Below are 25170 nucleotides of genomic sequence, written 5' to 3'. Positions count from 1 at the left end.
CAAACATCTTAGGCATAACATGGAACAGGTATTTTCCATCAAGTATTGATATGTTAAACATTAAGTCCCTATAGAATATGGAGATAAAAATTTAAAAAATGAAAAATATTTGAAGAATATGAATAAATAATTACATATTTTTTATACTGAAATTTAGAAACCTAACCATTATATATGTACTCTAATGGCATAAATTTTATGGTATGTAAATTAACATCACAATAAGTAATGTTTCTTAAGTCATTCTCTTTTTCTTTTTTTTTTTTTTGTTTTCTTGAGTCATGGTTTCTGAGTATAAGCAGCATCTTAGAGAAGATGAAGATAATAGTTACAATGTAGTAACTGCTTTGATAGCCTGCCTGCCTGCCTGCCTGCCTTCCCTTCCCTTCCCTTCTCTTCCCCTTCCCCTTCCCTTTTTTCTTCCCCTTTCCCTTCCCCTTCCTTCCTCTGGGGATTGCATCTAGGGCCTTGGGCATACTAGGCAAGAATTCTACTTTAAGCTATATCCTTAGCTTTTTTAATTTTTTTGAGACAGGGTCTCACTAAGTCACCCAGTCTGAAATTGAGTTTGTTGTCCTCCTGCCTCAGCATTACAGATAGTTGGGATTACAGGTGGGTGTCATTATATCTGGCCACAAAGAACATATTTTTGTTTCTTGGCCACAAAAACTAGTTCAGTGTTGGTAGAAGTTATGGAAAGAAGGGAAATATTAAGCCATACTGATGTTCCTGGTTAATAGTAAAGGACTTTAGGTTGTTTTTTTTTTTTTTCTTTTTTTGTATTTAGGGCAGGGTCTACAGGGTCTCACTGTATAGATTGGACTTGTAGTGATCTTCCCATTTACAGCCTTCCAAGTGCTGGGATTATAGGCATGTGTGACCATGCCAAGTCTCAATCGCCATCTCAGTGTGTCCTGGAGGCGGGACCAGCATGGCTGGCCCAGGGATCTAACTCCCAGCCCCTGTGTCTGCCTAAGCAGGTACTTTAATCTTCTGAGCTATTTGGCCAGCCTTAAGGACTCTACTTAATTTGGATAAATGAATCTTGTGTTAGCACTGTATGGCTAGAGTGTATTATGTAAAGGGAACTAGCAATGTAAGAAATAACTTGTCACTTGTTTTACAAAAAAAATGTGAGGCTATTCCCCTTGTAGCTGGGTGCTTTACACCTGGCACTTTGTGAAAGATGGCCTGTATAAAGACAGTTTCATGAGGGTGAGTGGTCTGTTCCCTAGATGTAGAGCTTCAGAAGGGCTATTGTGCAGGAGGTAGTCAAGAAGAGGGAAGAAAAGAGGATAGGGCTGGGGCAAAAGCTAAGCTATTGACCACTTCTAGTCTTAACCTCCTAAGTGCCCTGAGCAGTCATTCTCAAAGTGTGGTACCCCAGTCAGCAGCAACAGTGTCGCCTGGGAATGTGTTGGAGATGTGTGCTCTACAGTACACCCAAATCTGTCGGGTACCAAGAGGTATGTGTGTGAAGGGACTCAGCAGTCTGTTAACAAGTCCTCCAGGTGGGCTGATGCAGAATAAAGTTTGAGAGCCACAGCATAGGCCAGTGCCTTCCGGTACAAATAATGTGTGAGGTGAGCTGCAAAGGTAGAACTTCCTAGGATTCATTATATTAATTGTTAAATGAGATGACATGAATGATATGATTCAGTCTAATACATTCAAAATTTTAACATGTAAATGTAAAAATTTACTAATGGTTCTTTACATTTTTTGGTATGTTAAAGGAAGAAAACAACTTAAAGATCTTAACTGACTTCATTTTCGACTTTTAGAACTGGGTAGCATTTATTGCATAAATAAAGTAAATGTACCAGTTAGCTGAGATAGAAAAGGGCCAAAGGAAACCTGAGCAAGAAATGAAAAAAGAATTACTTCTTTGAAATTTACTTTCCTTGTAAGAGAGGGACAGAAAGACAAATAACCAAAAAATACATAACCCCTTGGTGTTAACCTCATGTTATGTCAGAGTACCCTTCTTTGTGGATTCAGTTTAGAGAACAACATTTTTATGCTATTTAAGTGGCTTGTTTGGGAGTGCCTTATTATTGCTCAGATAGAAATTTCTAGAAAGTGGGGCTGGAGAGATGGCTCAGTGGTCTAAAGCACCTACTTGGAACAAGCTTGGCAAAGCATAGGGACTGCAGTTTGATCCCCCAGCACCACATGCCAGCCAGCCCCGCCCCCTGGTGGGCTGAGCTGGCCACACACACACACACACACACACACACATAAATAAATGTTTAAAAAAAAAAAAAGAAATTTCTAGAAAGTTTGGACAGGCAGCTTAGGTGTAACTTAGACCTTAAGCTTTACTGTTACTGTGTTCTGTTGGGGCTTTGCTCAGGAGTTTAGTCTGAAACACTGGCCACTATGACTTTCATATAACAGGTATTACATCTTCACAGTCTGTGTGTTTTTTGTTCTTAGAGCACATCTGAATTTGGACTGTTGGGAATTCAGCCCATTTCAGGCACTCAGTACCTATAGATGGATATGCAGTCCTGGAGTATCATAATGTTAATGAATTGGCTCCACCCTGACCAGGGAGGCTGACCTTTTGAACCTGGTATTAGTCCTTGGTGCTGTGCTGATGGGGCTCAGCCTCCACGCCTGATGGAGAACTCTTGTGTGGGTAAGGAAAGGCAGGGGTGAGCCATGAGTCCTGCATTCTGACCTGGGGGAAGCCATGCTGCTAAGTAAGGAGGGTCTGTGTGGGCACTGGCAACTTCTGCGAGGCCTGGTCCTGAAGGGGAGTGACTGGGTTGGAATCATGGTGGAGTACTGTGTTTTCTGAGCTAGACTCATTTCTTCATTATGGAGGCATGACCCCAATCTCTCTCAGATAGTGTGTGTTCATCTTAGATTTTGGCAGACATTGAAGGCTGCCTCCACTCCCAAAGACTAAGTAGTCAATGTCTGAAAGATCTGTACTCAGGGCTGGCAAGATAGCTCAGTGGTCTAAAGTGCCTGCTTAGGCAAGCATGCAGGGACCTCGGTTCGATCTCCAGCACCACATGCCATGCCAGCCCCGCCCCCAGGGTGGGCTGAGCTGACCATAAAATAAACAAATAAATAAAGGAAACATTAAAAAAAAAAAAATCTGTACTCAGATGCTAAGTCTTTGGAAGGTCACTTTGGTCTGTTAAAATGCTGAAATCAAGACTTATCTCATGCTTCTGAGTTCAAGAAATATGAATGAGAGGCACTTCCTTTGCCTGTAGATTTATTTATTTTGAGAGGCATAAAGTGAATTCTTAACCAAAATCTAAAAAGAACACAGAGTAGAGTGCAGGCCCTTAAGAGAAAGCCCATTATGGTTTGGGGCTGGGGTTTTTATGTGGTCTTAGGAGTATCTTCAAGATGGGGTTCTGAACTAGGTTTAGTGACCCATGCCTGTAATGCCAGCACAGTAGGAGGCTGAGTGAGGCAAGAGCACTGCAGATTCTGTCGCTGGAAAGAGTCCCCAAAAGCAGAGATAAGGAATGTTGACTCACCCTATTCAAGGGGCAGGTGGTAGGGTTTCTGACTTCTATGACAGGGAAAAAATTCTCAGAATGTGTCAGTAAGAGTCATAAAGAACATAAGGCACACACTTGAGAGCAGAGATGAACGCTTGTAAATGTAGAGATGAAGCATTAACTTGTATTTATCTTTATTTTGGTAAAGGTCATCTTATTCTGTTAACCCACAGGTTTTTTTTTTTTTTTTAATGTATTTTGTACAGGGTCTCACTATGTAGCTCAGACTTGTAGTGATCCTTCTGTTTTCAGCCTCCCCTCTGCTGGGATTACAGGCATTTGCCACCATACCTGGTCTATATGGCCAGCTCAGCATTCCTGAGGCTGGGGCCGGCCCGGCATTGAACCCCAGTCTGGTCCCTGCGCTTGCCTAAGCAGGTGCTTAGTCCACTGAGTTAATCTCGTTGCCCCTAAACGCACAATTTTGAGATTATTTTTTCTTTGAATTTATCTGTCAGCAGAATTCTTTCAGTACTGTTCATCTGAATGTTGCCCTGGATATGTTAGGAGCAGCAGTAGTTTTAATTTTGGAAGAATTAATGTCTAAGTTTTTCTTTAAAGTATTTGTGGTGGCTTTACTACTTTTGTCTGTAGTGGGGCCACATCTTGAATGTGGAAGTAGAATATGCTAGTATGTTTTCCTCCTTAAAGTGGCTGGAAAACATGCATTCAGTTTACCTAAATTCCTGCTATTCCTTCCCCTTTTTTTCATTAATAGTAACTGTATACTGACTATAATACACACAAGGTTGCACGAGGCATTTTATACATTTTATTTTTATTTTTATTTTTTTGTATTTTTAGTATAGGGTCTACAGGGTCTCACTACACAGATCAGACTCCTAGGGATCCTCCTGTTTTCAGCCTCCCAAATGCTGGAATTACAGGTGCATAGCACCACACCCGGTCTCATTGGCTGTCTCATCACACCCCTGGGACAGGGCTGGCTCAGCATGCTGGGGGTCGAACCCTGTCCCTTGCATCAACTTAAGGAGGCATTTTAATCTCCTGAGCTATTTGGCTGGCCCATATTTTCGATTAATCTTTATAGCAGCATTATGACCTACATAAGTGCTATTATTAGCCCCAGTTTGTAGAGGAGCAGATTTCCTTTGTACCTAAGAAATGCTAGGTCAAGACTGGTCAGGTTAGATATGTTTGTTTTTGCCAGGTCTCTTTTATTTATTTATTTTTTTTAATTTTTATTTTTTGCAGAACCAGGGATTGAACTCAGGCCCTTGCACTTGCTAGGGAAGTGCTTATTCCACTGAGCCATCTCCCTGGCCCCTATGCCAGGTCTCTTAATGACTGCATTATTTACTCTAATGATAACTTTTAAGTGGTTCTGGTATAATTTTAAGAAGAGGAAAGCTGTGCTTTTTTGTTTTGTGTGGTACTTTTTTTTGACACTTTATTATTTTAAAGAGGTATTTGATCCTTTTAACAAGTGTTGGAAAGCAAGGAAGTGTTATTCATTACCGACATTTTCTGGATGGAAACCAGGTGGAGCTTGGAGAAGTGACTTGCTCTGGAGCAGTGGAAGTAAGAATTGGCCCAGGTATTGTGCACTTGTATGTGCAGTGCTATCAGAAAGCAATTCTTTTATGCGCGTGTGGAACCGGGGAATGAACTCAGACCCTTGAGCTTGCCAGGGAAGCACTTATTCTACTGAGCTATTTCCCCAGTCCCCAGGCTATTCTTGAACTTGCAGTGATCCTCCTGCCTCAGCTTCTTGAGAGCTGGGATTACAGAAATGTGCTGCCATCCTTTTATCCTTGATTTTACCCTGTTTTTCTCTTTACTTGGCCCAAGCTCACTTTGCAGAGCCAATTTCTCCCTCACCCTTTAATTTTGTTTTCTTGAGTAAACTTTGCCACAGCTGTTTGCTCATATCCTTCAGTTCTTTGAGAGGAGGAAAAATCTGGAATCTTAACTCCGTTAAAGAGAGGTGAGCGGGCTGGTCAGATGGCTCAGTGGTCTAAAGCACCTACTTAGAACAAGCTCAGCAAAGCACAGGGACCGCGGTTCAATCCCCCAGCACCACATGCCAGCCAGCCCCGCCCCCAGGTGGGCTGAGCTGGCCACACACACAAAAATAAATAAAATTAAAAAAAAAAAAAAAAAAGAGGTGAGCAACAGAAGCTGGTAATGTGTAGTTGACACCACTTTTTAGAAGCAGGCTACCTGCCTGGTAACAGTGGGAAGGACTGTGCTTTTTTTTTCCTGGCTAGTTGTTCCACTTTTATGGTGCTGTTTTAATGATTTCTACTTTTAGTTACTGACTAACCAGGGACATCCATACTTTTTAGTTCACATGAGTGTTTTTTGTTTTTCATGCCATCCATACACACAAGTGCTGTCACTGAGCCATTATACTTGCTTTTTTTGGTAATGGTGGCAAAATATAGTATGACTATCTAATATTGAGAGCAAAATATTTTACTTTATTTCTATTTTTATTATTTTTTATATATTTTAGTACAGGACCTACAGGATCTCACTGCACATATGGGACTTGTAGTGATCCTTCCTGTTTTCAGCCTCCCAAGTGCTGGGTGCCACCACGCCCAGTCTCAGTTGCTATCTCAGTGTGCTCTGGGTGCAGGGTCTGCATGGCAGGGGATCTAACCCCCTGACCCCTGCGTCTGTCTAAGCAGGTGCTTTAATCTACTAAACTATCTGGTCTGCCTGGTAGCCAAATATTTTAAAATAGTAATAAAAGAATTCCCCAAACCACATCAATTAGACATAGTAGTCCATCATTTTCTATGTTGACCAGATGTAACTTGAAATAGACTTGATTTAGTTTTTAAGAACTGCTTTTCAGTATATTGTTACATTACTTATAATTTTCTGCAAGTGAATGTAGCATACATTAATTTAGCTAACTTGGACAGTCCTCAGAGTGTGGCTAGTTAGGAATTTGTCTTTCTTTCTTTTTTTGGTGGAGCTGGGGATTGAACTTAGGCCCTTGTGCTTGCCAGGGAAGTGCTTATTTAGTTAGAAATTTCTGAATCAGTTTGGGATAGAGATTCTTGGAGCCAAGTTTGGCGTAGTCCCTTTTTTATGAGCCCATCTAATGAGTCAGAATCTACATGGCCAGAGATGTTTGTTCTGCAGGCAGCCCAGAAACTGAATGCATAATTCATGTTTATTAAAATTGATATTGATACTTTCCCTGCGTTTTTTCTTTAATCTGAGTAGTTCAGTTGTGATACTGGGGCTGTCATCGTCTTCTTGGACCCCGTGTTCATTTTAAATGAAGTACTTGTCTTTCTGTAAAGCATCTGAGGTTCTCTTAGTGCACATATACTGAGTAAGCTCTTGGAATTTGAGTAACAGTGGTTGAGGTCAGTGAGGGACCTTAGAGAACAGTCATTTGAGCTTTCATATGCTAGCAGAGAGTAGAGTGCTTCAAGTGGGTTGCTCACCTCCTAGTGAAGGTGTGAGGTTGAGCTCAGGTTTCTTTGATTGCTTTTCCAGAGTTCTCTCCAATATGGTAATCTTTTCTGGGCCTTTCTTCCCTTACACAGAGGCACCACCATTCATCCTTATTTTCCAAAGCGCATTAGAATAAGCTTCTGTCCTGAATGTGTTTTCTTTCTTGAAGACACATTTGGTTTCAGCTGTCAATAATCAGTTATATCTTCCATCCTTTGTTAGTGATCAAAAATAACTTAAAAACAAAAACATCACAAGTCTGCATCTTGTACAGCAATTAACCACTAAGAAGAAGATATGCAGTGTATTATTTGTTGAAACTGTACTTCCGATTTGATTTGAAACTGTCTCGTTGCTATCTGTTTATCAATAAAACTTTGAAAAAAAAAACAAAAAAAACAAAACAAAAATAAAAACAAAAACCAGCACCAGGGTTTGAACTCAAGGCCTTTAGACTGAGCTAAAACCCCAGCCTTTTCTTTCTTTCTTTTTTGCTTTTGTTTTGAGTCAGGATCTCCTAAATCACTTAGTTGTACAGGCTGGGCTTGCGTTTTTGATTCTTTGCCTCAGCTTCCTAGAGTGCTAGGATTACAGGCATGTGCCACCTCTCCTGGCTGTGCTTAAATCTTGTAATCATTAAAACCTGTTCCTAGGGCCGGGGAGATGGCTCAATAGAATAAGCACTTCCCTGGCAAGTGCAAGGGCCTGAGTTCAATCCTTGGTTCCACCAAATAAAATAAAATAAAAACAAAAAACAAAAAAAAAGCCCTGTTCCTAGTCAGCATGGTGGTGCATATAGGTAGTCACACAATATTTGGGAGGCAGAGGCCATAGGTTTGCTGTGAGGTCACATAGTGAGACACTGTCTCAAAACACAACTCCAGGGGCTGGAGAGATGGCTCAGTGGTCTAAAGCACCTATTTGGAACAAGCTTGGCAAAGCACAGGACCTTGGTTCCATCCCCCAGCACCACATGCCAGCCAGCCCCGCCCCCAGGTGGGCTGAGCTAGCCCCCCCTCCAATAAATAAATGTTTAAAAAAAAAAAAAAAAGAACAACTCCAGGGGGAAAAAACAAAATAAAGCACAAAGCAAGGGTGAGCAAGATAGCTCAATGGTCTAAAGTTCCTCTTAGGCAGGTGCAGGGGACCATGGTTAGATCCCCAGCACCACATGCTGTGCCAGCCCCGCCCTCAGGGCTGGTGGAGCTGGCTAAAAAAACAAAAAACAAAAACAAAAATGCAAAGCGAAACAAAACCTATCCCTGTGATCTTTGTAAAATTAGGGCCTGGGTACTCAATTTTCTCACATTAATTAGGAATAATACTCTAATTCACAGAGATGTGTTAAGGAATATGTGAGATTCTTGGTCTTTAATAGGAACACAGTATAGTTAATTTTCTCTGCTTTTTTTTTGGGAACTGGGGATTGAACTCAGATCCTTGTGCTTGCCAGGGAAGTGCTTATTCTACTGAGCTATCTCCCCAGCTCTTTCTCTGCATTTTTGATTCGTTATCCTGGTAGTTGGTAGTATAAAGGCTTTATTTTATAAAAGTATCTTTCATGTCTGTTACCTTCACTTTTGAATAGAGATTGCATATTGTGATTTGAGACTTAATTGCTTACATTGTTTGAGTTCATTTTAAAATGTGGTGATAAAAACATTGAGTGATTTATCTTCCTAGAAAGTTCAAAAAGATAGTATTGTATTTGTTGCTTTTGTTTACTTTTTCTTCTTTTCCTTTATTCTTTTTTTTTTTTTTAATTTTATTTATTTATTTGTGTGTGTGTGTGGCCAGCTCAGCCCACCAGGGGCGGGGCTGGCTGGCATGTGGTGCTGGGGGATTGAACCGCGGTCCCTGTGCTTTGCTGAGCTTGTTCTAAGAAGGTGCTTTAGACCACTGAGCCATCTCACCAGCCCTCCTTTATTCTTGAGTCTAGTTTTACCAGTGATTACTGGATAAATCATTTTCTTAAAACCTTGGTTATAATTTTTAAGTCATTTTCTTTCTTTGTTCCCTGTATGGTACTTGGGGATTGAAGCCAGTTACTTTTCACTGAGTTATGTCCATAACCAGTTTTAGTTTTTACTGTATTTTGGGACAGGTTGTCACTCTGTTGCTAAATTGCACACAATGGGCTTGAACTTGTGGGCCTCTTACTATCGCCTCCCAAAGGGCTAGGGTTATAAGTGTGTTTTATTGCACCTTACCAATTAATCATTTTGTTAATGTTTTAAAGCGTTAAGATATACTCTGTCCACATTTATGATATTAGGAATAAATTATATTGTTGTGTTACTTTTGCATTTTTATCAAGCAAATTACTTTTAAATAATGCTGAAAACATCAGCAAATAAAACATATTTTTATTGTTTTGTGAATTGAAGCTGTTTCAAGGTGAGACTTTTGTATTTGATAAAGATCTTTGTGGTAGGTGACATTTGTGAGTGTATCAGTCTCATGCTCATAAAGAACTTTCTTTAGATCCGCTTGGCCCAATGACTGTTATTTTTGCATTTTTTCTAGACATTGTTCTGATGCCTTTGGTATTTCTTATGTGCCAAAAGGATAAGTTTATAGTTATGATAGCTTTTTTTTTGGCAGAACTGGGGATTGAACTCAGGCCCTTATGCGTGCAAGGGAAGTGCTTATTCTACTGAGCTATCTCCCCGGCCCCTATGATAGCTTTTTCAAAATAATGTTATATTGCTTAGAATTACATGTGTGACTGATGAAGCATTTTAGCTAGAAGTAAACTGAAAGAAGTAACCTAAGCTTTTTTTAAACTCACTTAAGCAATTATTTCATTTTTTTCTTTTATAGCATGCTCCATACTATTCAAGACAGTGCTTAATTGTGTCCCGTACTCTCAGTTCAGTGAGAGATAATCCAAATGAAAAAGTAAGTATTTGAATACTCCCAACAGCTAACTTATAGAGGTAAAACTTTTTTGTTTCCATACTGTGTTCAGTGGACAGGTTAAATTTTATTAAGACTGTGTAATTGGTTAATACTCTACCATCATAACTTTCAATCTTTTTTCCATTATGCATTGTAGGCTACAAATTGTCTTTTAAATTTTATATTTAAATGCCTGCCAAAAATTGAATACATTTCATATTTCCCTTTTAGCAGAATAACTAGTATAACATTCTGAAGCACTAGGCAGGTGGAAGGTTTTGGGTACATTGTTATCTTTTAATTTCATTTACATAATGAACCTCATTTGACTTCAAGATAGTTATGAATATTGAAAATTTCTAGGCAAAGGAATTCCAAATAAAATTCTGATATGTGATTGTGCTTGGGGATTAATGGAGCTAAAGGGACTAGAAGTGGTGATCAGAAATAAGACATGATAATGAAAATCTCAGAGAGGTTGGGAGAAGAGTTTTGGTTAAAGAGAAACTTCAGCATTGTTGTGAAAGCATAACTAGTAAGAGTGATTTATGATAATTACTCATCAGTGATACCTTCTAAACATCAACTGAAATGTTTAAAATATGTTCTAGCTAGCTGGTATTCAACATAAAGGTTTGGAGAAAGAAAAATCTATGTTTATGTAGTCCTATAGAAATAGTGTGAGATATAATAGCAGAGCACATGTAAATTCAAAGTTTTTTTTTGTCTTTTTTGATGACACCAAACCTCTTTTATTTCTCTCTCTGTGTGTCTCTCTCTCTGTCCATCTCTCTCTCTCTCTGTCTGTCTCTGTCTCTCTCTCTGTCTCTCTCTGTCTCTCTGTCTCTGTCTCTCTCTCTCTCTCTCTTTCTTTTTTGTGGTACCAGGGATTGAACTCAGGACCTTGTGCTTGCCAGGCAGGCACTTATTCTACTGAGCTATCTCCCTAGCCCCATTTTGTCTTTTTTGAGACAGGGTCTTACTATGCAGTTCAGGCTGGTCTTAAGCTCACTTTGTAGCCCAGGCTAGTCTCAAACTTGCAATGATGTGCAGAAGGATTGCTGCAAGTTCAAGGCCATCCTGGGCTACATAGTGAGTCCAGGCCAGCCAGAACTACATCGTGAGACAATGTCTCAAAAAAAAAAAAAAAAAAGTTATTTTGATATAGAACCTGTATAAGTATTGAGAAACTTTAGATCTTTTGTTGGCTTTTTCTTTTTCCCTGAGGGTCTTGTTATATCAGGCAGGCTGGTCTTGAACTCAGTATGTTGTCTAGGTTGTTCTCAAACTTGCAGTAATCTCCCTGCCTCAGCCTCCCAAGTGCTGGGATTATAAGCTTGCACTACCATGTCTGGGTTCAATTTTGTATTTTTGAATGAAGTCTTCTGAATCCAGTGTGTCTTTTATACTTTCTGGAATGACAGTTTGACTAGCTCCATTTGAAGTGCTCAATATCCTTGTCTTGATTACTTTTCTCTCATTGCTGGAACAAAATACCCAACATCCAAAATTAAGGAGGGAAAGGTTTATTTAGCTCACAGTTAGTGGAGGTTTCAGTCCATACTTGGCTTGCTCCAAGGCAGAATGGCATGTAGCAGAGGGTAGCTATTCATGGTGACAGAAAACAGCAAAAGCTAAAAGGAAGGAGCAGCAGCAGCTGCCTTTCTCTCCCTTTCTTGTGTTGTATTCAGGCTATCCTCCCCTGGATGGGTGTACCACTCACACCCTTAATCCCAGCATTGGATCATGAATTAATCATAAACTCTAGAAGTGTGCCCCAATGATGGCATGAGGCTTTGGGGGAACAACTAAACATAAACCATAAGCAATCCTCATGTGGTTAGTAGCTGCTCTATTGGATAGTGCAGGTTTAAATGAATTAGGTATGAATAGAATTTGCTTTTATGAAATCTATAACTTAAAAACTTCACTAGAGAAAATATACATTGAAGTTATTGTGTATTTATGTTTGTGTGCACTTGTATTGCAATCCAGAGCTAGCTGTCCTAACTAAGAACACTTGGGGGTGCCTAGCTAACATTTAATAAAGAGGCCACAGTCTAGAGGGGAAATATAGGTGGCTCAGTCATCTTTCTCCCTGTAATCACTGATAGCCTTCCTCATTATAACTGATGTTAGAAATAAGCTCTTATTGATAAAATTAGTAATATTCAGGGTATGTGTATTGGCTATTTTAATTTTTAAAAAAATCTTTATTTATTTATTTGGTACAGGGTTTTGCTATGCAGCTTGAATTTGTAGTGGTCATCTTGTTTCAGCCTCCCCAGTGCTAGTGCTGGGATTACCAGGCATGCACCACCATGCCCCATTTTGGTGGCATGGTGCACCTAGGGTTCTGGGGCTAGCACAGCATGTGGTACTTGGGATCAAACCCCAGTCCTTGTGCTTGCCAGGCAGGCTCTTAGACAAGCAGCTATCTCCCAGCCCTGTGTTAACTATTTTAGACAACTTCAGATTTTGTATAGTTCTGTACAACAATCTAGCTGATCTTTTGTTCTTCACCTCTAAGGATAGCACCCAGGGTCAATTCCTAAGTGAGTCTCATATTCAGCCAGTGGCCTGGCAGCTTCTTGATGACTCTGACAGTGTGGATATGGTTAGCCAAATCAGTGTTTTATTTTTATTATTTCATTTTTTGGCCAAATCAGTGTTGACACTGTTTGCCTCAGGTGAGAATCATTCTTGCTGCCTTGGGATCATTATGAAGTATAGCAAGTTGAGACTTCACTGAAAGTAGGTTTTAATGTGCTTTTTATGCCTGCTGGCAGAGTTTGGTCTGGGACTTATTTTTGTTGTAATCTCACAGTGAAGTTATAGGAACAGCTGACTTAACCTCCCCCATTGGTGACCTTTGATAATCATTACAGACCAGATGATTAAATGTCATAGCTGTCTTGTTTTAGGACATTTAAAAAGATAGGAGAGCCCTTGAGATCCAGTAAGAGGGACTTATTTTGTTGCAAGTATCTGAAACCAAATCTGTTTCCTGCTGTTCTTGCCATCTGCTTTATGGTGGCCTTGCTTAAGGTAAGAACTGCAGAGAAGTTGTATGGCTTCTCCAATACAGATGGATGTTTTTTCTTGTTGGTTAGAACAGGTATATGATCAGACCAGGCTGGTGGCCTCAGCCTTCACTCAGTGGTATTCAATTGAACCTTTCTCCTTCCAGGGCCTCATTCAGTCCTTGAAGCCAGCCATTCATTAAATGCTGATCGTTTTGTTTATTGATACGGTCTCAAGTGCCTCTTGACCTGGTCTTTGGCAGTATGTGTTCGCTGAGTAACTTGCTTCTCATCTGAACCTGTCACTCACCTTTCACATTTTACTAGTGATTCATAGGAAGTCACTGAAACAGGTGAAACTTAATCATTACCAAGTTGAATTTAATGGTAATTTAATTGGAGCAATACCAGTATCATTGGGCCTAAAAATAGTATGACCAGTACTACATGTACTGCAGTGTGTTTTTCAAACTAATAATATTAAGTGGCATCAATGGTAGTGATTGAAACGTACATAGTTAAATCTTTGATTATACTAAATCATGATATGTTCTAATGTGACTGAGTATGAACTCTGACTTTACTATTAACTTTGTAAGTAACTTAGGTACTTACAAAGCCTTGGTTTTCCCATTTGTAAAATGGATATATTATTAGAATTGACTTCATAGGCTATTATGAGGATAAATAACTATTATCTGGTAGATGGATTAGTGTGCAGAAAGGATTTGTCATGGTGGCTGGGGTAGAGAAAGCACGTGCCCTAAATATTAGTTGCTTAATATTATCCTTAATAACTCACTGTGCACATTTGGATACTTAGGCTCAAAATCTGTTGGCAGTAAGCATAAGCTGGGTGTAGCCTCAAGTCTGTCCTTCTCTAGGACTGATGGACTTGCCCATCATGACATGCTCCTGTCAGAACTGTTCAATGAGTGACTCAACCTCTGGAGTTCTGGCACCATGCCTGTAGCAAGTACCCAGTGGAGCTCACCAGCTCAGTTCTTCTGTTGCTCTCTGGATGAAGTGGAGTTCCATCACTGATTTTAGACCCCATCAGTGAGGATCTAGTCCTAGGGAAGGAGAAGATGGAAGGACAGAACAGAGAGAATGGATTAAAAAAAAAAAAAAAAAAAAAAAACTTAAAAAATAGCCTGAGGAAACTTTGTTCCCCTAATGCCATTATTAGCATAGTTGCCCAGTGACTGCTTTGGAAATTCCCTGTATCTCTCCTAATACCTAAGAGCCCCTCTGTCTTCAAGGTCCAGGCTCCTGATTTGTGATAGAGGTTTCTTTCTTTTTTTTTTTCCTTGCGGTACTGGGGATTGAACTCAGGGCCTTGTGCTTGCCAGGTAAGTGCTTATTCTACTGAGCTATCTCCTCGGCCCTTAGGTTTCATTTTTTATTCCCCTTTCAGTGTGCTTTACTTATGCTTATCTATATAGAGCATAAAGTTGTAGTTCTGTAGGTATCATTTAAGTCTTTTCATCATATGGACTTTTTGTCCCATCGCTTTGTTTACTATAATTCCTATACCTATTGGGTGAATGAATCACATGAAAACTCCTTGGATACTTTAGTGCTACTTATTTTAATGTTGCCGCCTCTGCACGTCCTATTCATACTTACCCTTCTCTCTGCCCCACATGCTGCACACAGCCTTAGTACAGCACTTAACACAATTTGTTATGATTGTGCCACGTTATTTTATTTTATTTTATTTTTCTGTATTTAGGACAGGGTTTACAGGGTCTCACTACGTAGGTCAGACTCATAGTGATTCTCCTGTTTCCAGCCTCCCAAGTGCTGGGATTACAAGCATGCGCCACCACACCCAGTCTCCACCGCCATCTCTGCGTGCCCCATGGGCAGGGCCAGCATGGCACACTGGGGATCGAACCCCAGCCACTGTGCTCTGCCTAAGCAGGTGCTTTAGTCCACTGCACTATCAGGCTGTGTGCCACATTTTTCACTTGAAATCTACCTGTAATTGTTGATGCAGATGGTAGTTTCAAAGTTGGTTTAACGGATTTATGTATATATTCTTTGTTACACTTAGTCTATATGGAAGAATATGCAGGAGACTGTTAACTGTGGTTGCTTTTTGGGCAGGCACCTAAGTGGCATTTTAATACTTTTAAAATCCTTAACTATATGTATCTGTGCTTTATTTAAAAGAAAATTACATTTCTAGATGATTACTTGAGGGTTGAGGGTGTAGCTCAGTGGCAGAGGACCGGCCTGGTGTGTGTGGCCCTGGGTTTAATTCCCAGTGCTCCTGACCCCAAAGGTTAGTTGATATGATCAACTTTACTGGCTTTGTACACTAATTAGATACATATATAAATAGCTGTAAAGATAGATCGGTCACGTGCAAATATTTGTTTTGCTTCAGGTTTTTTTCTAGTTACACAGCCAGGGGCACACTCCTACATTCCTGACAGTAGTCTACATGTAGTCCAGCAGGTGACAGTAGCTAGAGCTAATGCTTCCTGAGTATGTGCTAATTTGCATTCTGGGTAGTATTCAGAACAATGTAAGGCTGTTCATTCAAACCAATTTCATAATTTCTTGTGGCAAGTGCTCTTATTACCATTTTATTACCAGGAAATGAGGGCCAAGAGAGATGCCCTACCCATAGATGGACTCACAGAAGAACATATAGGAGTATTATGATTCTATCCCATGCAGTTTGGCTTCTGGGACAGAGTACAATGGGATTCTTAATTCTTACAATTTCATCGTAATTTGTTATACACATTTGCTCTAATAGTAGCTTACTATGCAACTTCTAGCAATGCTATTCTTGGTGCTTTCATCAGATGTATTCTGTTAAACACTTCATAAAACTTCAAAGTTGGGCCAGTGAGATAGCTCAGCGGTCTCAAGTGTCTGCTTAGGCAAGCTTAGGTAAGCACAGGGACCATGGTTCAATCCCTGGCACTATAGGCTGCATCAGCTCTACCCCCAGGGTGGGCTGAGCCAGCCACAAAAACAAAACCCTCAAAGTTTTACTATGTGTGGTGGTGCATCCCTGGAGTCCAGCACTTAGGAACCTGAGACAGGAGTTATTGCTTCTAGCTCGAGGCCAGCTTTGGCTACATAGTGAATTCAAGGCCAACCTGGAATATATAGTGAGACCCTGTCTCAAGCAGAAAACAACAGCAAAACAACAAAAAAATACTTTGCAGTTTTAAATGCAGTTTAGAAAAGCACAGGGCTGTTCTATTAGGATATGCTTACTGTTTAACAGGTATTTGCCATGACAATTTGAATATAGAAAGGTAGGTGATTTTAGAGTCTCAGGCCTGAGGTGAGTATAGATTATATTCAGGGCCCGTATGATCAAGCCTTGGAATGGCTGGGGTCCTGTCAGGCTAGGAGCTCACCAGTTTATAAGGCACAGGCTGGTCTCAGGTTGGTGGAATTAGCCATGGGTGATTTGAATGTTAAAACCAAGACTTTGAAAGCCTTTTCCAATTCTGAGATTTTGGATTTTCCCTGAAGGTGAAACTGCTATATATAATTTTAACTTTTAGAAATAAAACTGAACCTGTTTTATGGTTACTTATAACTTTTTATTCACCAATCCAGGAAAATTACATACTTAAATGTATTTTATCCAGATTACCTATAATTGTATATAGGTCGTGTGTGTGTGTGTGTGTGTGTGTGTGTGTGTGTGTGTGTGAATGTGTTTTTTATAAAAGGAATTAGCCTATATGATGTTAGATTTGGGGAAAAAAAACCCATTAAAGCTCTTCCATTAGATTGCTGTCCCTTTATATATAGAAATCAAGACCTACAGAATTTGATTCATTTAAAGTGTAACAAATTTCTCATTAGTGAAGAGCTGGGCTAGGGATTTAGGTCTCTAGATACACACTGGATAAAACCACTGTTATTTGACCTCAGCTGCTTCAAAATTTGAATTTTTTTTTTTTTTTCGAATTTAACACAGTATTAAGATGGGAAAGCCTGTTTAGTCTGGACATCTTTGAATATAAGGCACAGTTGATACCTGTTCAGTGATGTAGATCTGGTATAACCCAACAAAGACACATATAAATTATACTTATTAGACTATATTTGTAAACAATTCAGGACATCTAGGATCCCCAGTTTAGAAAATAAGTTGTCACGCAATTTTTTTTTTTTTTTTTTAACCAGACAGGTCTTACTTTTTTTTTTTTTTTGCAGAGCCGGAGATTGAACTCAGGCCATTGCACTTGCCAGGCAAGTGCTTATTCCACTGAGCTAGCTCCCCGGCCCCAGGGTCTTGCTTTATAACCCAGGTTGGCCTTGAATTCAAGCCTCCTACCTCAATCTCCTGAGTGCTGGAATACATGCATGTGCCACCACTCTGTTAATCATTTTCTTGAATTTTCTAGTGTTCTGAAATATTATTTGAAAATGTGCTTTTCTCAATATAATGTATAGATAATACACCTAGGACTAACCTAGTTAACTGAGGCTTTAATGAAGTAACTACAGGGCCAGAGCCAATTAAACCAAGTGAGTTTTGTTGCTTCCTGGTTATAAATGAGCATATTGTTCATAATATTTAATATTATTGTAGGAAGATAATGATTATTAGAATGATATCCATTGTTAATTGTGACAAAGTTTGCTATTTTCTGGTCTCCACGTAAGAATGACAGTTTCTATTTTTTTTTTTTAGACTTTTGATAAAATTCTCATTGCTAATAGAGGAGAAATTGCATGTAGGGTAAGTAGAATTTGAATCTGACACTAATTTTACTCTATGAAATTTATTATTAAATCCCTTTAAGTATGAAATGCTTAATATATTTAAATAGGCTTTTAATTATTCACCTATTAATATATATGCTTACTGTATTTTAAATAGGTTATTAAAACTTGCAAGAAGATGGGGATTAAGACAGTTGCCATCTACAGTGATGTTGATGCTAGTTCTGTAAGTACATTTGTACTCCATTTAAATTAGGACTTAATTTTGGGTCAACAGAGCAAAAATGAAAGATACTTGTTTTATTTTTTTCTTGGCCTGCAAAAGGTATATTCAGTTTTAAAAACTATTTAACTGTTCACTTTTTATTAAGCTAAATGAAAATATCACCATGTCTGTGTAAGTATCTTTATTGTTTTTCCAAGGCTTTAAAATTTAAGACTAGACTAAAAAATTGCCAGGTTGGTTGTTGGTGAGCGAGTAGATTTAAGCAAAGCATGAGAAAATTCAATTCAAAGATTAATGAAATGTTTACACAATGATCCCTTCTGAGAGCTCTTTTCCCCAGCATAACTCCATATCACTAAGGGAAAGCTATAATTGTTTAACCTTTCCTAAGAGCATTAACACGTTCCGCTGAAAGTTTGATAGATGAGAGATAGGCTGATGCTAATTGGATGTGAACAAAAGAAGGTACAGCATAAAGCAGTGAATGATAAATAATTTTATTTGGCATTTTTAACACAGCAGGCATTTTTTAGCAGTAATGAACTATGATGAGTAGAAAAAAATCCCATGGGAAAAGAATGTAAATTATTGAAACCTTATGTAATGAAATGTGAGAGGTTATACTCTAAAGTTAGTGCTGTTTCATTCTTTCACACTACTGGTGATAACTGGAAATTTTGGTAATGTCAGCTTTTGTGGAATAGTAACGTAATATAAAGAATTTTCAAATTTTGTGATCTTTAAATTTTTGTTTTATTTAGAATTATGTTGCTTATTTTGTCTTATTGTAACTTTCTTTTTAAAATAACAAAATGGAAACAACTGTGAACTAAGTTTTTAGAAATGTTAAGTATATAATTTATTTGACAAGTACATTTTAAAATATTTTTTACCAAAAATAGTTAAATCTGTTTTGATATGTACTATTTAATTTTTTTAAACATTTGATTCTCTGGCTTCTTTTATAAAATTTAAGTATGATGGTTTTAGTAGTAATTTATATTCTTCACAAGATACTTTTGTTTGGCATTTGTCATCTTCAGGTTACTTTAGTGAAAAATTTCTTAAAGTCACGATGAATCTCATAATAGTCTTAAAATCTGTGCTTCTTATTTATATATATTTTCATTGTATTAGCTCATGCAAAGTTTTTACCCATGGATAAACTGAGAGGAAAAGTGTGAATTTTGGACAATCATTTTTATTTGAAGTGTAATTGTAACTTCCACTTCTTTTTCCATATTGAAGTATAATTAGCTTTTTATGCTGTGTTCTTTTGGTGGTGACTATTGATGTGGCTAGTCAAAAGTCATATTTCTACCTTTTTCCTGAAACTCACATATCAGTGTCTGTATTATGGAATAATCCACTTATATAAGGCATTACCCTAAGTAGTGTGAGTAACTTTCTGTTCTCATATTGTCAGCTTTGCATTCTTGCTAGAGATACACAATCACTTTGTAGATAGCAAAAACTAGTTTTAAAAGAATTACTGTAAGTTTTACATTTTTCTCACTCATACGTTTCCCAAGGCAGATTTGGTAAGTTTCTATTTTAAAGACTTTCAGCCATTTCATACTGAAAGTAGTAGTGAATATATCAGGGATTGTAACATATAATTTGCAGTATGATTTACCAGATCTCTCAATGGAAGCACTTCATTCTTAGTCAGAACTTTGGTAGCAGGGCCAAAGTGAGGAAAGGGATCTGAATTCTGCTTCAGTGACTAGACGGAAAAGGTGAATTCCCGTAATAGCATTTTTTGCTTCCTGAACATGTGATCATGGAGATTACTACCATTTCTAAATCAGCTTTATGATATCAGTATGAGGAAGCCATGCTATTCAGCTGTAGTAGTATTGTTTGAACATTTGTCTTTAAGGGGTGAGCATTTTAAATGTAGCTTGCAGTGAGCAAAACAAAACAAAAAAAACTAGCCAAAACAAGACTATATGCTGTGTTAATTCTATAAGTTGAAACATAAATATTAGTATAGTTGGAAAATATTGTAATAATTGAGAGGACTATTAAACTTTATATGAAAAACAATTAAATTTTACTTCAAGGAAGATGTTTAACAGTTACTACACAAGTTAATAAGTCATACAAGGGACAATCAATTGTAAACAGTTTATGTTTAAGGCAAAAGAGTCTTCCCTTGGAGCCAGCGAGATAGCTCAGTGGTCTAATGCACCTGGTACCTGGTTAGGTAAGCTTAGGCAAGTGTTCAGGGACCGTGGTTCAATCCCCAGCACCACATGCTGTGCCAGCCTTGAACCCAGGGCAGGCTGGCCACAAAAACAAAGAAAGAAATAGTCATCACTTAAAATGATGATGTAAGGTTGGAGAGATAGCTCAGTGGTCTAAGCACCTGCCTGGCAAGCCCGAGGACCTGGGTTTGATTCCTGATACTGCATGCCTTGTAGGCTCCAGAAACCTGGATGCACTGTGCTGGTCTCTGAAACCTGGCATGGTGGCACATGCTTGTAATCCCTGTGCTGAGGATATAGGAGGCTGCAATAGGAGGATCACTGTGAGTCTGAGCTGTGTAGCTAGACCCTGTACCAAATAAATAAATCAATAGCAGATTTTAAAAATGATTATGTAGTTTTGTTCTGTCAGTCCCTTTCCTGCAATGAATTAGTACTCCAGAGCAGTCTTTAGCATGCTTGGCTCTTCTCCCCAGGGAAGCCTTCCCCACCCAGCACCATGCTGATTCAGCTCAGCATGTATTACATGTTTCCTACATAGGGTGTAGTCTGAACTACTGTTCTTCTTTCTCCTTTTCAACTTTAATTTTCATCCTCTTGATGTTTTGAGGAATCCAGATCAGTTGCCTTATACTAGTTGGTTATTTTCTCATGAATAGATTCAGGTTAAATATTTTTGACTAGGATTCTCCCTAAGTGATGTTATTTCTTTTTTTTTTTTTTTTCCAGATAGTTCACACAAATTTATTAAAATTGGCATCTTTAACCTTCTCTTCAGTGAACATCCATCTGATTTCCTTTGTAAGGATAAACTGTGCCCACTGGTGCCATGCCATAGTCCTTGAAGAAATCATGAGGACAAGGAAGGGTTACCTCCATCTCCTCAGTCATGAGTTCCTTTGAGAGGGAAGTTCAGTCTTCCTGCATTATTTGAACTCGAGCTCAAGTCATTTTGCCTCAACCTGTGCAGTAGATGGGCGCAACCTGGCTTGTTTATCTTCAATTCTTGACTCTTTCCTGAAAACTTCTCTCCCACGATGTACCACAGCCATGGCAACTCCAAGTGCCTTCATAAGGTTGCAAATTCTGGACCAAAGCAAGTCATCCAGATGTGTAATTATTCAAGCAAAGCTTGTCCAGCTAAACCTGACCAATTACACCAGGCATGCTGCCACACAGCTGTAATCCCAGCATTCGGTAGGTTGAGGCAGGAGAATACTGAGTTCATGACCAGCTTGAGCTACAAAGCAAGCTCAAGGACAGCCTGAGCTGCACTGTGAGACCCATTTCCACTTCAGGCTTTCCCAAGAACCTGTATACCCATGGCTGGTGGCTTCATGCTTAGGACCTTAAATTCTCATCCTTTTTTGCCACATAACTGGCCATCAAACGCCAAATTCCACTTGTGTAATTCACCATTCCGGATACCAGGTCACACCGCTGAAAGCGATGTTATTTCTTAGTGTATCATATCAAGATGTTCCCTAGTGGGTGTTGGTTGTTGGGTTGTCTGTGCTGTTTGTTTATTTTTTCTATTTTGGTACCAGAAATCTATCTCAGGACCTTGTGCTTGCTAGACAGGTACTGCACTGCTGAGCTACATCCTCAGCCCTGGTTGTGCTAAGTTTGATCGTTTGGTTTTATCAGATCTTTTCATTATAATGGCATATTTTTTTCTTTATTTAGTGCTTCCTAGGGTGAATCTTTGAATCTGGTATTTTCATACTAATGAAAATTATCTGACTCATGATTACTTTGATTGCATTTCTCTTTTCTGTCAATTGAGAAGTTTGTTTTCAGCTCCTTTTTGAATCTGCCTTTGTGTTGTTTGATATTATCTTTTTTTCTTATGTATTTTTTAATCCTTTCATCTCTTACTAATTTTTAGTATACTTATTTAAATGCTGTATTACTGTATATTAGTTTGAATTTCTAGGTGTCTGGTTCTAATCCTTCATGATGGACTTTTCCCTAGCATGTTTAGATTTTTTTTTTTTTTTTTTTTGGTACTGGAAATCAAACTCAGGACTTTGTACTTGCCAGGAAAGCAAGTGTATCCTGAACCCTGCATGTTTAGATTTTGACTTGTGATGCATATTTGATCTTTATTATTGAATTATAAGATGACAGGTTGTAAAAACACCTGGTAGGATGGATATTGCATTTGCTTTTGTCAGGATTTTCAGCGTATCACTGATCTGGGATTCACTTATATTTCTTGGTATCTATTGTTTGGTTTTGGTATCAAAGCAATCCTGGCCTCATAAAGTTCCTGAACTATGAGGATAATGGGAAAAACAAAATGAAATTATAGACATACACGCCCCATCCCCCTACCTGTTGAAAATGCCTATGGTTTCTAATTTCCAGAGCTGACTTTATCCTTACTTTGGACCACAGAGATACTGGTAAAAAAGATTTGTCTTTTCATTGTGTGCTAGATTGATTCCCTGATCTGTTCCTCATTGAGAATAATGTGATACCTTCACTTCAAGTATCCTGGCCTTGTATAGTAAGTTTTTCTTTATATTTCCTGCTCACACAGAGTCTAATTCCCTACTCAGAACTCAGTTCTTTAGGTCATTGAGATTCGCACTCTCCAAGATTAGCTATGATATCTGCTCTTGTGGATATCTTAATTGTCTCTTGTTGTTAAGACAAAAATACCTGATATGCAAAGTTGGAGAAAAGGTTTGTTTAGCTCAGTTTGTGGAGGTTTCAGTCCATCATCAGCTGGCTCCAAGGTTGGGAGACACATGGCAAAGTGCAACAATTTATGGGGGTGGAGTAGGGGAGAGACAGCAAAAGCAACAATGGAAAGAGGCATTTCTTTCTGTCCCTTATATTGTATGCAGGCTACCCACCCTAGGGTGGGTATAGCATTCATACCCTTAATCCTAACCAGAACTATGCAGAAGCAATCAGTGGACTGATTTACTGTCACACAACTTTCATCACTAGACTACACACTGTAGATTCAGCCACATCTGAAAAAGCCTTAGAACCACGTGAGGCTTTTTTTTTTTTTTTTTTTTTTTTCTTTTTCATGTGAGACTTTGGGGCTATACCTAGACACAAACTGTAACAGGATGGAATCTGGTTTTTATCTTTTTCTTTGTTTTCTATTCCTGAGATTGTAATTTCTTTTCAGCCAACGTATACATTTATTTATTTATTTATTTTTTGTATTTTAGGGAAGGGTCAACTGGGTGCTTAGGGTCACACTACTAGACTTGTAGTGGTTCTCCTGTTTACAGCCTCCCAAGAGCTGGGATTACAGGCACGTACCACCACACCCAGTCTCAATTGCCATCTCAGTGCGCCCCAAGGATGGGGCTGGTATAGCAGGCCTGGGGCTCTAAACCCTGGCCCCTGAGCCTGCTTTCAGGTTCTTTAATCCACTGAGCTGGTTAAGGTATACATTTAAAGGATTTTTTCTTTTTCTTTCTTTTTTTGGTTGTACCAGGGATTGAATTCAGGATCTTGTGCTTGCCAGGCAAAAAGGATGCTTGTTATATGTCAAATTTTAGGTGTTTCTAGGGCAGATTGGCAGGTAATCTAGTTGGTTTACTGTTATTGTCTTAAAATAGTGTGACTTCCTATTCTTGGTTGAGGAAGTCCTCTCACTTTATTTGTAAAATACAGATAAATCTAGTGCAGTATTGAAGTCAGGCGTTCCCCAGTACAAGTACTCATGTGCAGTCATGAGAGTAGAGTACTAGGCCAGAGGCAGTCCGTGTAAGAACTCCAATGAGACATGGTCAGGGCAGGAGAAAGCAAAACGGGAGTTAAGCTTCCTATTAAGCCATGAATTGTCTTTTATGTTTAATTTTCCAGACTCTAGGCAAGCACCCTCATTGTTTTTTGAAAAGATTTGTGAATAATAATTTATGAAGACAGTCCTAGTGTATGATGGTATTTACCCAGGATTTTTTTTTTTTTTTTTTTTTTGGTGGAACCGGGAATTGAACTCAGGCCCTTGTGCTTGCCAGGCAAGCGCTTATTCTACTGAGCTATCTCCCCAACCCCTTACCGAGGATTTTGATTAGGATTGTGTTGTGTGTCAGTCAATTTGAGGAGTATAGCCATCTCAACATTTTTAAGTTTTCTTATCTGTGAACATGTGATATTGTTCCACTTATTTATGTTATTTTACTTTCTTTCTAACAGTGTTTTGTAGTTTTGAGAATTTAAGTTTTCTGATACTTTGTTATATTTATTCCTAAGGACGATTTTTTTTTTTTAATGCTGTTGTTAGTACTTCTTTTTTCTTGGTATCGAGAATTGAACTCAGGACCTGGGCTTGCCAGGCAGGTGCTTGTGCTGCTGAGCTATAGCCAGGCAGGTGCTTGTGCTGCTGAGCTATAGCCCTGGCAGTACATGTTTTCTTAATTTCCATTTCTGTTCATTGCAATGTAAAGGAATAGTTGTTTTCTGTTTAATGAGTTTATATCCTGCTACCTTGCTGAATTTGCTTTTTCTAATAATTTTTAGTAGATTATGTAGGATTTTCTATAAGATCATACCCTGTGTGAAAAAAAATAGTTTTACTTATTTCTATTTGGATGATTTTTGCTTATGTTCTTGCCTAAGTTTTCTTTTAACTTCCAGGACTTTCTGTGAAGAATTGAAGTGATTTGAGCAAACATTCTAATCTTATGCCTTATCTTAGGGGCTGATAGTCACTATTTCATTATGTTTGCTTTATGTCCTAGGATTTTCATTGATTTCAATTAATAGGTGGAGGACATTTCCTGTTTTTATTATATTGTGAGGTTTTAATTATGAGCCAGTGGTAGAGTTTTTTAAATACTGTTTTTTGTTTTTGGTATTTGCTGAGATCAGATGTTTTTATTGATTTTTAGATATTACATCAATCTTGCTAGTATTTGGTTCTATACATGTTTCTGGATTCAGTTTGCTAGTATTTTGTTAAAAGTTTTTGTGTCGGGCTGGGGAGATGACTCAGTGGAATTAAGCGCTTCCCTAGCAAGCACAAGGGCCTGAGTTCAATCCCTGGTACCACCAAAAAAAAAAAAAAAAAAAAAAAAAAAGTTGTTGTGTCTTTTTTTGTGTACTACTGTTTAAACTCAGGGCCTTTGCACTGAGCTATACCATGGACCCTT

General features: G+C 38.6%; 1 protein-coding gene across 2 annotated transcripts in view; it reads left to right on the top strand.

The window, feature by feature from the left end:
* Pcca (propionyl-CoA carboxylase alpha subunit) overlaps positions 1-25170 on the top strand; it is a 512764-nt gene that overhangs the window by 5885 nt on the left and 481709 nt on the right. For both annotated transcript variants that reach the window (XM_004631187.2, XM_004631185.2), the window contains exons 2-4: positions 9795-9872; positions 17577-17624; positions 17766-17834. In XM_004631187.2, coding sequence (XP_004631244.1) covers positions 9795-9872; positions 17577-17624; positions 17766-17834 — 195 coding nt within the window. The remainder of the gene's footprint in view (positions 1-9794; positions 9873-17576; positions 17625-17765; positions 17835-25170) is intronic.

Source organism: Octodon degus, unplaced genomic scaffold (genome assembly GCF_000260255.1).
Source record: "Octodon degus isolate 3935 unplaced genomic scaffold, OctDeg1.0 scaffold00039, whole genome shotgun sequence".
Taxonomy (NCBI): Eukaryota; Metazoa; Chordata; class Mammalia; order Rodentia; family Octodontidae; genus Octodon; species Octodon degus.
Note: the sequence above shows the minus strand (reverse complement) of the source record. Positions and strands in the feature narration are given on the sequence as shown.